Here is a 12,640-nt window from a genome sequence, read left to right as displayed (position 1 = left end):
ATGATGTTTTTCTCTTGTTATTCGTCAACAAGGATTGTATTTCGCAGGTAAATTGTAACACATTTCTAATGCTAGTTTAACTGTGACTTTTCCAATAGCATTTCTTGCTTATTTGTCAAAAGGCAAATCAAACTTGAAGTAACAACAAAAACCCCTTTCCCTTTTACTTGAAGGGAAGCAAATACTATGAGGCAAAGGCAGACTAGTGGATCAGTAATGGCTTCAAGTCCTTCACCCCTACTGCTTTGCATTTCCTTCTGGTTATTCTGAAAAGCAGCCAGGAGATGCCCTGCATGGAGCTGAAAGCCCTGCAGTGCTGATGACCCAGCATTTTATTTCACTCATTGGCCACCCCCTTCCTTTTTTCTTTCCAGTGTTTCTGAAGACATGCTTGTGAAAAAGTTGAGGGTAGAAGAACTCCGCTCTGCTCGGGCCCAGATTGCTCCTTTCCCTGATCTGCATATACAAAGTACCCTGAAAGAACCAACATTTCTTCTGAATTATTTAGAGTTTATGGAAATGATAATAACATAGAAATCTGCTATGATTTAAATAATTATGAATAAGTAACAGGGTAATGCTAGCAATACATTTAACTGAAAAACCTATTTATAATGAAATGATTTCTTATAAATAATTAAAGGAAAACTGTCTATGTTGTAACTCATAATTTACATTTAAGGCCGAATTCTTCCCACATTTCTGGTGAAACTTTACCCATAGGGGCACTCCCATGGAGCTGATGAGACCAATGACAGAGCTGCTGGCAGGATGGGATACAGTTTAGGATTAGAAGGATAACAGATTCCAAAAGAAAAAGGTTGCTTTTTCTGGTCTGTTTTTTAAACTAACCAAGGGTCAGCAATTCAGTCTCTAAAAGATGAGCTTTGCTTTTTGCTTGGAGCGTAAATTCACCTTATTTTGCCTTTTTAACCCCATTTTTAAAGCAAATGCAGCCCAGATGACATTAACAGTTTCACAATTATTGCTTGCCATTTCCCTAAACCACTCTTGCCTGACTCTCTACAACAGCTCCCAGCAATTTGGACCCTCACTGATACACTTGTGGGTACCAATGACAAGGCCCAAAATTTGGTTACTGAAATGTCATGAGAGGAGGGGCACCTGAAAGAGTATACCATGTACCATCTAAGTGAGAATGCACCATCACAATCAGGATGAAACAGCCCGTTCAGGTACTTTAGAGCTGCTTGAAAAGAGCTTAAATGAGCCCTGAGGTCGAACACATTGAGAAGGGTCAATAGGGCCAAACCCCAGCCCTCTCGGACAGCCCTTTCCCCTGCGGGCACTTCTCGCCCAAGGAAGGCACTGCTTGCAGCAGGGTAAGGGATAAGGGGAAACTGGCAGGGATGGTAGTCCCACACTCTGCAGCCAGGGAGCAGCTAAAAGGGAACTCAGAAGCCTGCCTACGCAAGTCACATTTATTGGTGTCGTTCCAGTGCTTCACGGACTGTTATCCATCAAAAGCAGCCCTGAAATTGGCACTCTTTACAGAAAAGGAAGGGATCCACCCCAAAACACTAAATGGCAGGAAACTTTTGTGACACAGGATGAAGAAACACATGCTGCTGCTGCAGTTCAAAATGTTCCTGCTCGGAAGATAACTGGGAGGCAGCATGGCTGGGATGGGCTGCTGGTCCCCACCTTCTACCAGTACCAGGATCACAAAAACCTCCAGAGCCCTTCCTGCAAGCCCTCCCTGAGGGGTGGCCGGAGGCTGAATGACTAACGAACCAGAGTTCACCACCAGTCCCAGAAAGTTACTACGTGGAGAGCCTCCCCATTAAGAGGCAGATTTCAGGAATAACCAAGCTGTAGAGAAGAGGAAAGGAGCTGAAATCAGACCTCCACCTTCACAAGTTAATTTTAACATGGTCAGACAAAGAGGTATGGGCAAAGAGCCACAGTAACTCGAAGAAACAGAACTGGTGAGATGAAATAACCATTTGGATTATAAAAATATTAGAGTAATTGGTTCAATTTAGAGCACATATTATTTGTCTCTCCAAAGAAAAGCAGAGGGCTTACACAAATAGAGGAGCTCTCACAATATGAAAGTAATCATAAAAATAGCCTCTAAAAAGCACATCCAAAAATCATTCCTGCATGCTGTTTATCGTTGTTTGTTTCTTCCAGGAAAGCCAGAAGGTACTGCTTACATGTCCAAGAAGAAATTCTGAACTAATTAGAACAAGTTAAAGCCCCAGCTGGGCCCATCCAGCCCCCTTCTTTCCAGGTGCAGGAAAGCATAGGGAAGTGCCATTACTGCATGATGTGTTGTGTTGCCCAGAGGTACTTTTTGCAAGGAAAAAAAACCTTCCTTCTGCAATTTCTGAAGGAGAGGTTGCTCTAATTGTATTCTCATAGAGAAGCTGGATAGAACCCTATTTAATCACCCCAACAAAATCACAAGGAACTTAGTATTTGAAGGTTTTTAATTATTACAGTACAAATAGTTCTGAAAGCATGATGGGAAAAGGAGTCCTTATGCTGGCTTAACTTCATTGCAATTCCTGAAGTAGGATCTGCAAAGGCATGAATTGGTGTGCAGGAGCTGATGTATTTCCTGATTTTTGTGAAGTGAAAGAAAGGTGATCTTCAGCATCACTTTCCCCTGCTCTCATTTAAGTCTTTCATCAGTATACTAATTTTTGAGCCTTCTAAATATCAGCTGAGGGGTGATACATATTATAAGAGAAACTTATTTGTTTCTAGTGCGTAGCAGCACTTGAATAAGGTAAGACACACAAAAAAAATGTTGTTAGTAGTCTGGACAAAATTAAATGCCTCATTCCATTATGCAGTTGTTGCCTAATATCTGTAAGTCCCCTTCTACATACAGTTGGAGAATACAACACTCCTATAAAAAAGGGTTAGAAGAGGGTTGGAAAAAACCTTAATTTCTGGGGGGAAAAATTAAGGGAATCTACTCAAAAATAAAAATAAATTTTTAAAAATGAGACCTCCTTCAGCTCATAAAGATGCTTTTAAAAAGTGGAAAAAAAATCCCCAAACCGTGGGAAGAAGAAGGGGAAGGTCCAGTTTGCTCTCTCATGCCCTTGGCTGAGTGGGTGGCAGGGTGAGGCCCCCACTGCAGGTGGGGCACTCCCAAAGAGCACTGCCTGCATGCTTCCCCACCACCATCCTGCCACTCCAGCCCAGCAGTGTGGTAACAGGAGGAATTGTCTCCTGCTGCAAGGAAGTGACCTGGTGAACCAATAACACCTTTTATCTCTGTTTACTTATCACAGAATCACAGAATCGGCAGGGTTGGAAAAGACCTCTGAGATCATGAAGTCCAACCCTTGATCCACCGCCGTTATTAGACTATGGCATTAAGTGCTACATCCAGTCTTCTGTTTGTTTTTAAATGGCTGCCCCAAAAAAAAAAGGCATGATGGTTGAGGGGGAAGGAGGAGGAAATAAGTATTTTATAGGGAAAGAGGGTAAAGGAAAATGCAGATTTGGCATTTTTGCAGTGAAGAGTGAATGTCCTTCCCAAATGCAGAAGCTGAAATCTCCCTGAAAATCATAGAATGGTTTGGGTTAAAAGGGAACCTTGAAGATCATCTATTTCCAACCACCCTGCTGTGGGCAGGGACACTTTCAGCTAGACCAAGTTGCTCAGTGCCCCATCCAACCTGACCTTGAACACCTCCAAGATGCCTCCAAAATTTGACGCTCCCCAGGGAGCGTCAGGGAAGCCACAGCCCTCCACCCAAGAGGGCACCCTGTGGCACTAGACAGGGTGCTCCAGTATGGGATGGGAGCACCCCAGGGCTGGGGACCACAAAGGCAAGCGGCAGCAGGTTTGGGGTCAAAGGGACCCTGAGGTGGAGGCATGGCAGGGTGCTATGCCAGGCAGAGTGGATTCTCACACTTGCCTCAGTGCTGCGTGGAGATGGAAGCTAATGAGCAGGGATGCTTCTTGTGGTCTTTGCTGAGTCAGGGGTGACGGGCCAAAGAATCATCTAGAGTACAGCGAGAAGTTTCCTTGAGCTCTTCCTGCTTTCTCCGTGAGTTTGTTTTATTGGGGTCTTCCACTTGATGCAACATTTTGGGGCTTAGTATGTACACTGCTATGCCAGTCTCTACAAAACTGGCTCTGGAGTGGCAGAAAGAAAAGCAAAGTTAGGTGAAGCATGTCTAATAATAACTCCAGAGCTATCACCCCATCTTCAGTGCACCTATGTCAGCCAAGCAAGACAGCCATATGGGCACTAACATGCACTTAATAGCTTTCTATGGGAAACATCAGTGTTTCTTCTTTCCCAGAAGGGAGAGTTCATCCTTTCAAGGAGCAAAATGATTCAAACCCTGCACTTAGTGCTCAAAGCCCACAGCATGCTCCAGAGGCTGTATGGAGGCAGTGAAAGAGTTAAGTCCGGAGCAGAGCAGCAGCTCTGGGTGATGAAGTGGATAAGCAGGCACTCCATTCATCTGCTTTGAGCACTGCCTGACCTTGGGGCCTGGCAGAGGAAAGGCGTCTGCTCCTGCAAACAAAGGGCAAGGGAAGGAGGATGACTCAGGAATCCTGGTAGCCCACATGGGATGAGGGCAGGGCAGCTGCGCTGCTGCTGCACGGCCATGCCTGGCAAGTGGCAAGGCTCACTGTCTGCAGTGCACCCGCTGCAGGAAGTGAATCCATATGCTGACCAGGCCCATCTTCTGTTTCAACAGGGGGGGAAAAAACTCTTTGATTTTTTGTTTGACTGATTTTTTTTTTTTTTTTACTTACCTCATTATGGGAGCACATATTTGAAGGCGGAGTTTATACTGGGTTGGACTGTGACATCTGGACAGACGAGAGTCCACTTTGGTAAAGGTGGTGGTTGGGGTTTTCTTCTAATTATTTTTCAAAAGGTGCATTGAAGCTACCTAAATGCAAATGCTCGAGGAGGAGAAACATGAAATGCTGAGGGCTGAGCCTTTTCAAGCCCAATTACTGGACACCTCCCACCTGTAGCCCTGTTGTAGCAAAGCACTCCCTGAAGCAACAGAATCAGGGCTACAAGTAGCTCAGCTGGTGCCATTATCTTCCACATAGTCCAGTGTTTTCTCCTCCCGCCTTAGGACTGGCTGTGTTGCTGTGGGAACTGCAGCTGCACCGTAACACTCTGCACAGCACATGGGGTGTCCCACACTACTCTGGGGGCAGAGTAGACACATGGAGTGGGTGCAGCCAGCAGGGCAGGTGCCACACTGCAGGCGAGCGGGTGGCTGGGTGTCCCCAGAGCAGTGTCCCATCCAGTCCCACCAAGAGCTGCCAGCAGGATGGACGGACAAGCAAGGCTTGGCCCGGGTGCAAAAGGAAAGGATCCAGGGGCTCTGTTGACATAACAAGCCACTAGAGAGCACTCTCAAATGTATTTATACCCTTTGCCTAAGTGCTAGTTCATGAAAACACGCGGTTGCCATGGCCTGGTTTACAGCAAATCTAAAAAGAGAGCTCCCAAACATACCAGGTTTTCTGAGGCCACTGCAAAGGCGGTCAAAGCCTCCCTTGTGTGGCACATTTCCCACCCCCTGGGACCCAGGCAGAGGGGAGCACCCATTGGCTCTGCACATCCCCTCTTGCCCCACACTGCTGCCTGTTAACAAGTGTCAAGACAGTATTAAAAAAAAAAAAAATTGTACTTGGGCAACTGTAGCTTTTTCAAGTTTCTTTTTATATACAAGAAAATGCAGGAAGTGTTTAAAGCTCCTAGTTCCCTTATAGTTAGTACTAGAAGTTAAAAAAAAGAACCCAAAAAACATAAAATGTAAAAACGGCAGCAGGTTGTTTAGCAGCTATCAACAAAAACACTGTGCAGTTGAACTGCCAGGAAAAAAAGTCTTTGAAAAGAAAATGGAAGCGAGTTCGAAAAAAATATAATGATCACACAATCTTCATTAAAACACTTTTAATACTACACAAATTACAGTATCACCTTTTAAAAAGTTTAAAAAGGAATATTACCAGTAGCACTGTTGCAGCTAAAGCACTTCAAAATAATAGGAAAAAAAAAAGAAAAAAGCGTATAGCCCAGGAAATATAGTAATAAAGGGAGAATCCACTGGAGCATTATTGTAATTCAGCAAAGCAACCAAAAGAAAAAAGCAACATTCAATGTGAAAAAAATGAGCTATGTATGAACACCCTCAAATTTTAGTTTTTATTTTTTTTATTTTCTTTTGCAGTTCTGAAGTTTTATGGTGCAGATTAGACTTGTCTGGGGACTGAAAGTCAGCTGTGTGAGCACAGCCACCATGTGCCATTTCTTTTCGTCTATGTTGTTTCTGGGCAACTGCCTGGCATCACCAGCTGGGGAGTTTCCATCCTCTCCAGGAGTCCCAGAGCTGCAGAAGTGAAGCGGCTGGCAGGAAGAGGAGGAAGGTGTGCTTCCTTACAGGCCTCTCCACCGAGTCCCACCAACATCCCTTGGCCCCAAAATAAAGGTACACTTTGTCAGGAGCAGGTCTCACCCTCGGCATGCTCAGAGCTGGGCCACCTGATAACACAAAAGGGTTTTTTTTTAGGGAGTCTTTGGGATTTCAGTTTTGCTTCTCTTTAAAGTATAGGGATACCACCTTAATCAAAAACATGAACTTCATCCCATGTGAGGTATTATGCCAAGCAACTTTGAAGAACTTGTTACCATCTATCAGCTCAAATTCCATTTTTTTTAATAAAGTGCCTAAATACACATTTACACAGATCATAGTGGTTCCAAAGAATCCTTTACAGTTGGCATTTTTTTTATATATAGGTATATATATAGGTATATATATATAATGTGCGTTTTCTTCAAATTGGCTAAATGTGTTTACATAAGACACCAATCTTGACTATAAGTTTTAAAGCGTAATATTGACTTCAATGAATTTGTTTATCATGCAAGTCTTATCTAATATTACATTGACCTGTAATATGGAACACAATGTAGTGGGTGTGCTCATTAAACACTTCATAAAAAATTACTGTGCATGTGCAGTTCGGATCTTCAAATACTAATAATGACCATTTCTTTTTTTAAAAAAACTGTAGTCTTCCAAAAAGATCTACTCTGCATTAAACTGCAGTTTGAACATTATCACAATAAGAACAGTTGACTAAAAAGCACCCAAAATTTTTCAAATTTATAGTTGGCTGAACAGATTTTTCCTCCTCCACCTCCTCTTCCGATAAGGAAAGTGTTTATTAGCTGGTCCCTGGGAAGGGACGACCTCACCACCTTTTGCTCAGAAACAACCACATATAACCAAGTTATAAACACCTCAACAGAAGAGCTCGTACAGCTGCAGCGTTGCCAACAAACTATAAACAGCACAAAAACATCACTATAAGACTCGAACTATTTCTAGTAACCAATGATTTATTGATTTTAGAAGTCTGCTTGGTGATGCAGAAGCGTAATCAAAAGAAGTGGCTTTACAAAAGAGTTCTCCAAAGTAGCTTAAAAGGCAGGGCCGGGGCCATTATGTACAGCCCTAATTGCTTTCATTTTAACCAGTTTATATTTTCATTTTCAAAGAATAGCAGTAGGTTTGTTTCAAGCATACGTAATAAGGAAATTACAGGTTTCCTCCACCCACATTTGGGCTGTCACTGATATGCCCGCGGGCAATTTGGCAGAGCCTCAGTCACTGCTGTCACTGTACCACACCGTACCTGCCACTACTTGGAAACACCGGGTCAGTGATAGTAACAATAGCAACAGCACTAGAGGCGACTGATAAACAAAATCAAAGTCCATCTGCACTATCTGGAAATTAAAGTAAAATTAAAAACAAAAGAGTCTCTTCCCCACCTCCCCAGCTTAGTCCAAAGACACAAAAGCCCCGGAAGTGACACTGAAGGCCTTCAGAAATGGCAGTGCTACATTGGCGCCTTTGCCAATCAGGTAATTAAGTTCATTATCAAAATTCCACGTTATGGTATGCAATCGGTGAATAAATGCAGTTTTGTAATCTTACAACTGATCACGTGAACTGCGGTCAACTTTGCCTTAAAAAAAAAAAAAAAAACAAAACACCAAACCAAAAACAAACCAACCCAGAAATCCCTAACTCAACAGCGCCTCTTGGACACTTCTCCACATCCTACTCTGGAGGCAACTTCCCTTGAGAAAGAGTGAGCAATTTGGGAGTGGATCTGAAGGATCTTCCATTGCAACATGAGCTACGCATTTCTGGGAGAAAGCCCTCCTGCTCCCTAAGCTCGCCTGGCCAGTGGGATGGCAAAGGGCATCCCTGCCTTGGCTAGCCACTCTTGTCCCCAACCGCCTCAGACCAAGCCTGCATGCGACCAGCTCTACAGGACAGGGGCCAGGAATAAGGAATCACAGACAATAAGGCAATCTTTACAATGTCAGAAAGTGTATTTGGCATTTTAAAAAAAAAAAAAAAAGAAAAGGAAAAAAAGAAGAAACAAGTGCATACAAATACAGCTAGAAGCATTTCTGGTTTGCCAAGTGCTCTCTAAAAAAAGCAGCGCAAGTCACAGCCTACATTGAACAGTAACTGTCACCAGGGAAGCACAACAAATAGTTGCTATAACAAAAGGGGAAAAAAACCGGCAAAAAAAGAGAAGAATTAGAAGAAATGCCTTTATAATAAGTACATACCTTTTGTCTTCAAAAAATATAGAAACACAATGTATTCAAAAAAAATCAAAATTATACAGCCATGTTTATGAAGTCTACATTTCCCTTGTCTTGGAGATATATATATATTTATATATATATATTTATAGATATATACATAATTCGAGCAGTTCGAGTTCAAGGTGACGTCGGGCGGTGAGCGCAGGCGAGTCACGAGTCCCTCTCCTTTTTCACTTTCACATCTCCGGCCAGGATGGTGGCAATCTCCCCTTGCATGAAGGCCCAGGGGACGTTGGAGCCGACCAGGGGACACTTCTCCCCGCTGGGGCAATACACCTCGCCGCTGGCGCCCTGCTGCTTGATGCTCTGCCGGGAGCAGGGGAAGCAGAACTTGTGGGAGGGGACGGAGGGGCACTGCACGAAGTGGGTGTCTTCCAGGCGCTCGTGGCAGAGCGTACAACACAACGGGACGCTGGCGGCAAGAGACGAGTCCGGCAGGCTGGCGGGGTGGACGGGCTCCAGCCCGCCCGCCGCCGCCGCGTTGGCCCCCTGGCCCGGCACCTCCCTGCCGGGGCCCAGCCTTCTTTGGTTCATGGCGGAGGGCGAAGGGGGGCTGCTGCTGTTCCTCCGCGTGGTGGAGTGGACCTGGTTGGCGTCTTTGGAGGCGTGGTTGCCCCCGGCATTGTCCGCCACCAGAATGAGGGCGGCCATGGGGGACTGGCCGTTCTGGGCCGCCTCGGGCGGCGTGGTCCTGTTGGAGTGGGGCGAGGCGGTGGGAGGCGGGGGCGACATGAACGGGGTGGCCGTCAGCGGCAGCTTCATCCCTTCCGACGAGGTGGGCAGCCAGGGCTGCACCTCCCCGTTGATCTTCGGGGGTCCAGCTTCGCCCTCCGGCTCGGGGGAAGGCTTCCTCTTCCGGGCGGCCCGGGCCCCTGCAGAGGCAGAGGTGGGGGGAGTGGGGGGAGGAGGAGGATGAGAAGAAGACAGCGCAATCACAATGCATCGCCGAGCAACCGCGGAAACGAGTGGCCGCGGCCACCTCCCGGCCACCCAAGCAGCCGGGCCGCCGCCCCGCACGCCCAAAGCAGCCCGGCATCCCCCGCCCCGCTTCCCGAGAGAGGCCCCCGTGCTGTCGTCCCCTCCACTGCCGCGCCCGCCGCCTCCCGGTGCCCGGCGCCTCACCTGGCTTGGCCACGGAGCCATTGGTCTCGTAGCCCAGCAGCCTGCCGCCCGCCATGCCCGGCTCCTTCTTGAATTTGCTGTCGAAGGGGGGCACGGCGTGGCTCCCGTGCTGGTGCAGCGCCAGCAGCGTGTCCCGCACTGTCTTGGGCTTGGCCAGCCACTCCTGCTCGCCGACCGGCCGGCCCTTGCCCTCGGCGGCCAGCTCCGCCGCCGCCGGCAGGCTCTCGGCAGAGCCCCGCTTCTCCTTGGCGCCGCCGTCGTGCTCCCCCGCCGCGCCTCCGCCGCCACCAGAGGACGAGGAGGAGGAGACGGAGCCAGGGCGCTTGTGCCCCAGCTCGCCGGGCTGCCCCGCCGCCTGCCCCGCCGCCTGCGCCGCCGCCGCCGGCTGCTGGGGCACGGGCACGGCCATCGGGGCGGGCGCGGCGGAAATGGCGGCCAGCGAGGCGGCGGCGGCGCGGCTGCCCAGGCCGCCGATGGCGCCGGGAAGCCCAGCGCCGTTCACCAGCGGCACTAGGGTGGGCGGCACGGCGTGCGTTCGCCGCGGGTTCGGGCTCTGCCGGTTCAGCTCGGGCGGCTCCTCGGGCTTGGGGAAGCCGTTGGGCACCAGGATCCCGTTGACGTGCCGGCCGCCGCCGTACTCGGCGCCCAGCCGGGGCGGCGGCCGCTCGGCAGCCAGCGAGTAGCGCTCCAGGGGCTGCGGCGGGGGCCGCGCCGCCGCCTCCGGCGCCGCGGGGTGGCCGAGCTGCTGCTGCTGCGCCAGGAGCTCCTTGGCGGAGAGCGAAGGCTGCTTGGCGTGGGGCGGTGGCGGGGCCCGGCCCTCGGGGAAGCAGCCGTGCGCCCGCTTCAGCTGCCGCGCCGTGTCGATGACGAACTCCACGCGGTCGGCGCCCTCGTAGTTGACACAGCCCCGGCAGACGGGCTCGGTGAAGTCCCAAATCATGGCCCAGGGCATGCGGGGCAGATCGCACAGGTAGCACGACTGCCTGCGGGAAGCAGCCGCCACCGCCGCCGACGACATGTCCCGGCCCCGGGGCAGCGGCGAGCGCCCCCCGCTCCGGCTCCTGCCGCCGCCGCCTCCGCCCCTCGCCACCGGAGTCCCGACGGGCAGGCTCGGGTGCCGCGGCCGCAGCGGGACCGTCCGCCGGGCCCCCTCCCCCTCGCCTTCCTCTTCCGTACGCTGGAGCAGGGCGCGGCGGGCGCCCCGGCAGGCAGAGCCGGTGCAGGGAACGCCGCTCCCCTCGCCGTCTCCGCCGGCGGCGCTCACAGGGCGGCGGGGACGCGCATCTCCGCCGCGCGCCTGGCGCAGGGCTGCGGCCGCTACCGCCCGCACGGCTCCCCCGCTCTCTGGCTACTACGGGGCGGCGCGGGGCGGCGGGGGCCGGCGCGGCGCGGCGGGGCGGGGACTGCCACGGGGGCCGGGGCCGGGGCTGGCGGCGGCGCCGTGCCGTGCCGGGCTCCAGCCGCCACCGCCGCCTCTGCGCGCCGCCGCCTCGATTCTTCGACAGTGCCGGCCGCGCCTGCGCGATGGGCGCCCCCGCCCCGCCGCCGCCGCGATCCAGCGCCGGCCCCTGCCCGCGCCCCCGCCACCGGCACCGCCACCGGCACCGGGGGTTCCTCCTGCCGCCGGAGGGACACCGCGCCCCCGCCCCGTCTCGCCCCCGGGGAGGGCTGTGGGGAAAGGCGAGGGGTGGGGGTGCGCTGCAGCTCCCTCCTTCTTTTCTAATTTTTATTATTATTGTTGGGTTCATTACTATTTCCTGTGCCGCCGAGGGGCTTTGCCGAAACCTCCCACCCGTGGGCGCAGTGAGGGGCTCGATGTCCCCCCTCCGGCCCCCCGCCCCGCTCGCCCTGTGACCTTGGGCACGGCACGGCGCGGTCGGTCATCGCCACCGCCGGGCAGGGGTCGGCTTTGTTCTCCCCGCCGGGCCAGGAGGCACCATTAGAAATAAATACAACGATTACCCAGCTGCTTTTTTTTTTTTTTTTTTTTTAACTGTTGTCATTGTGCACAGGAAATAGGACGTTCTAGATTTCCTGTCATTTTCAACCACAAAACAGCGGTTCTCTTAATGCAGATTAGCGAAATTCACACAGACTAAGCAAACGCCGTCTCCTTCCCCCCCAAAAAAGAAAACCTGCAGACATGTTTCCCTGTGCCCCATACACGCTGCGAATTGCTCATCCGCTGCCTGCATCCTCACCGAAACAAAGGGCGGGGGCAAGGGAGGGAGGAAAAGAGGGTGATCGCTCTTCCCGTTTGCCACGGGAGGTGAAGCAACCCCTCACCGGGCGCATCCCGGCACGTACGGCCGGCTGCACGCGTCTGCCCGGGCAGCGTAAACACGGCGGAGGCTGCTCCCCCCGACAGCCGTGCTCGGGCCGCCCTTCCCACGGCGTTATGTAGGTTACGGGGGAGGGAGGGAGGGAAGGAAGGAGGGCGGGAGGCGGGGGCCGGCCGGGGCCGGGGAAGCTCTGACGTCCGCTGCCGCTGGCGGGAGGTGGCTCCCCGCGGCTGGGAGCCGCCCGACGGCGCGGATGGGCGCTGTGGGGCCGGCCCCAGGAAGAGCGGAGCCTCTCAGCTGCTCGTCCTCTGTCCGGCGCGAGGGTCGGGCGGGCAGTGGGGGCAGCAGTCGCCCCCCACTCGCCCCGCTTCAGGGCCGGGGGCTGGGTGTGTCGCGGCCGCCCGTGCGCCCTGGGGCGGCCGTGGTGGGACCTTGCTTCACCCTGCCCCGGCCTCCTCGTCGTCCTGGCACTGGCTCCAGCGCTGGCCTCCCTGCCAGGTTGGGTGACTTTGCAACTGCACGCCCGGCTGGACGTCTCGGCGGCGCCGGGCTGTACACAAACGAAATCAA

At 51.9% G+C, this 12,640-nt stretch overlaps 1 protein-coding gene across 2 annotated transcripts; it reads right to left on the bottom strand.

Annotated features, from left to right (window-relative positions):
• Positions 1 to 5,909: 5,909 nt before the first annotated feature.
• On the bottom strand, positions 5,910 to 10,953 carry IRF2BP2 (interferon regulatory factor 2 binding protein 2). 2 transcript variants are annotated; one of them, XR_007629098.1, is made up of 3 exons: positions 9,789 to 10,953; positions 8,628 to 9,538; positions 5,910 to 6,512 (listed from the first exon to the last, which is right to left on the bottom strand). XR_007629098.1 is itself a non-coding variant. In XM_050316552.1 (2 exons), exons 1-2 carry the CDS (start codon positions 10,804 to 10,806, stop codon positions 8,817 to 8,819), a joined length of 1,740 nt encoding a protein of 579 aa, XP_050172509.1. In that variant the 5' UTR covers positions 10,807 to 10,953; the 3' UTR covers positions 5,910 to 8,816. The 2 variants fall into 2 exon arrangements, 1 of the variants encoding a protein (XP_050172509.1); XM_050316552.1 differs by having other exon boundaries at positions 5,910 to 9,538.
• Between the last annotated feature and the right edge of the window lie 1,687 nt (positions 10,954 to 12,640).

The sequence above is a fragment of the Myiozetetes cayanensis genome, unplaced genomic scaffold (genome assembly GCF_022539395.1).
Source record: "Myiozetetes cayanensis isolate MyiCay16 unplaced genomic scaffold, myiCay2020 scf2-11, whole genome shotgun sequence".
NCBI classification, from domain to species: domain Eukaryota; kingdom Metazoa; phylum Chordata; class Aves; order Passeriformes; family Tyrannidae; genus Myiozetetes; species Myiozetetes cayanensis.
The sequence above is the reverse complement of the archived record's forward strand: the minus strand, read 5'-3'. Positions and strand labels throughout refer to the sequence as shown.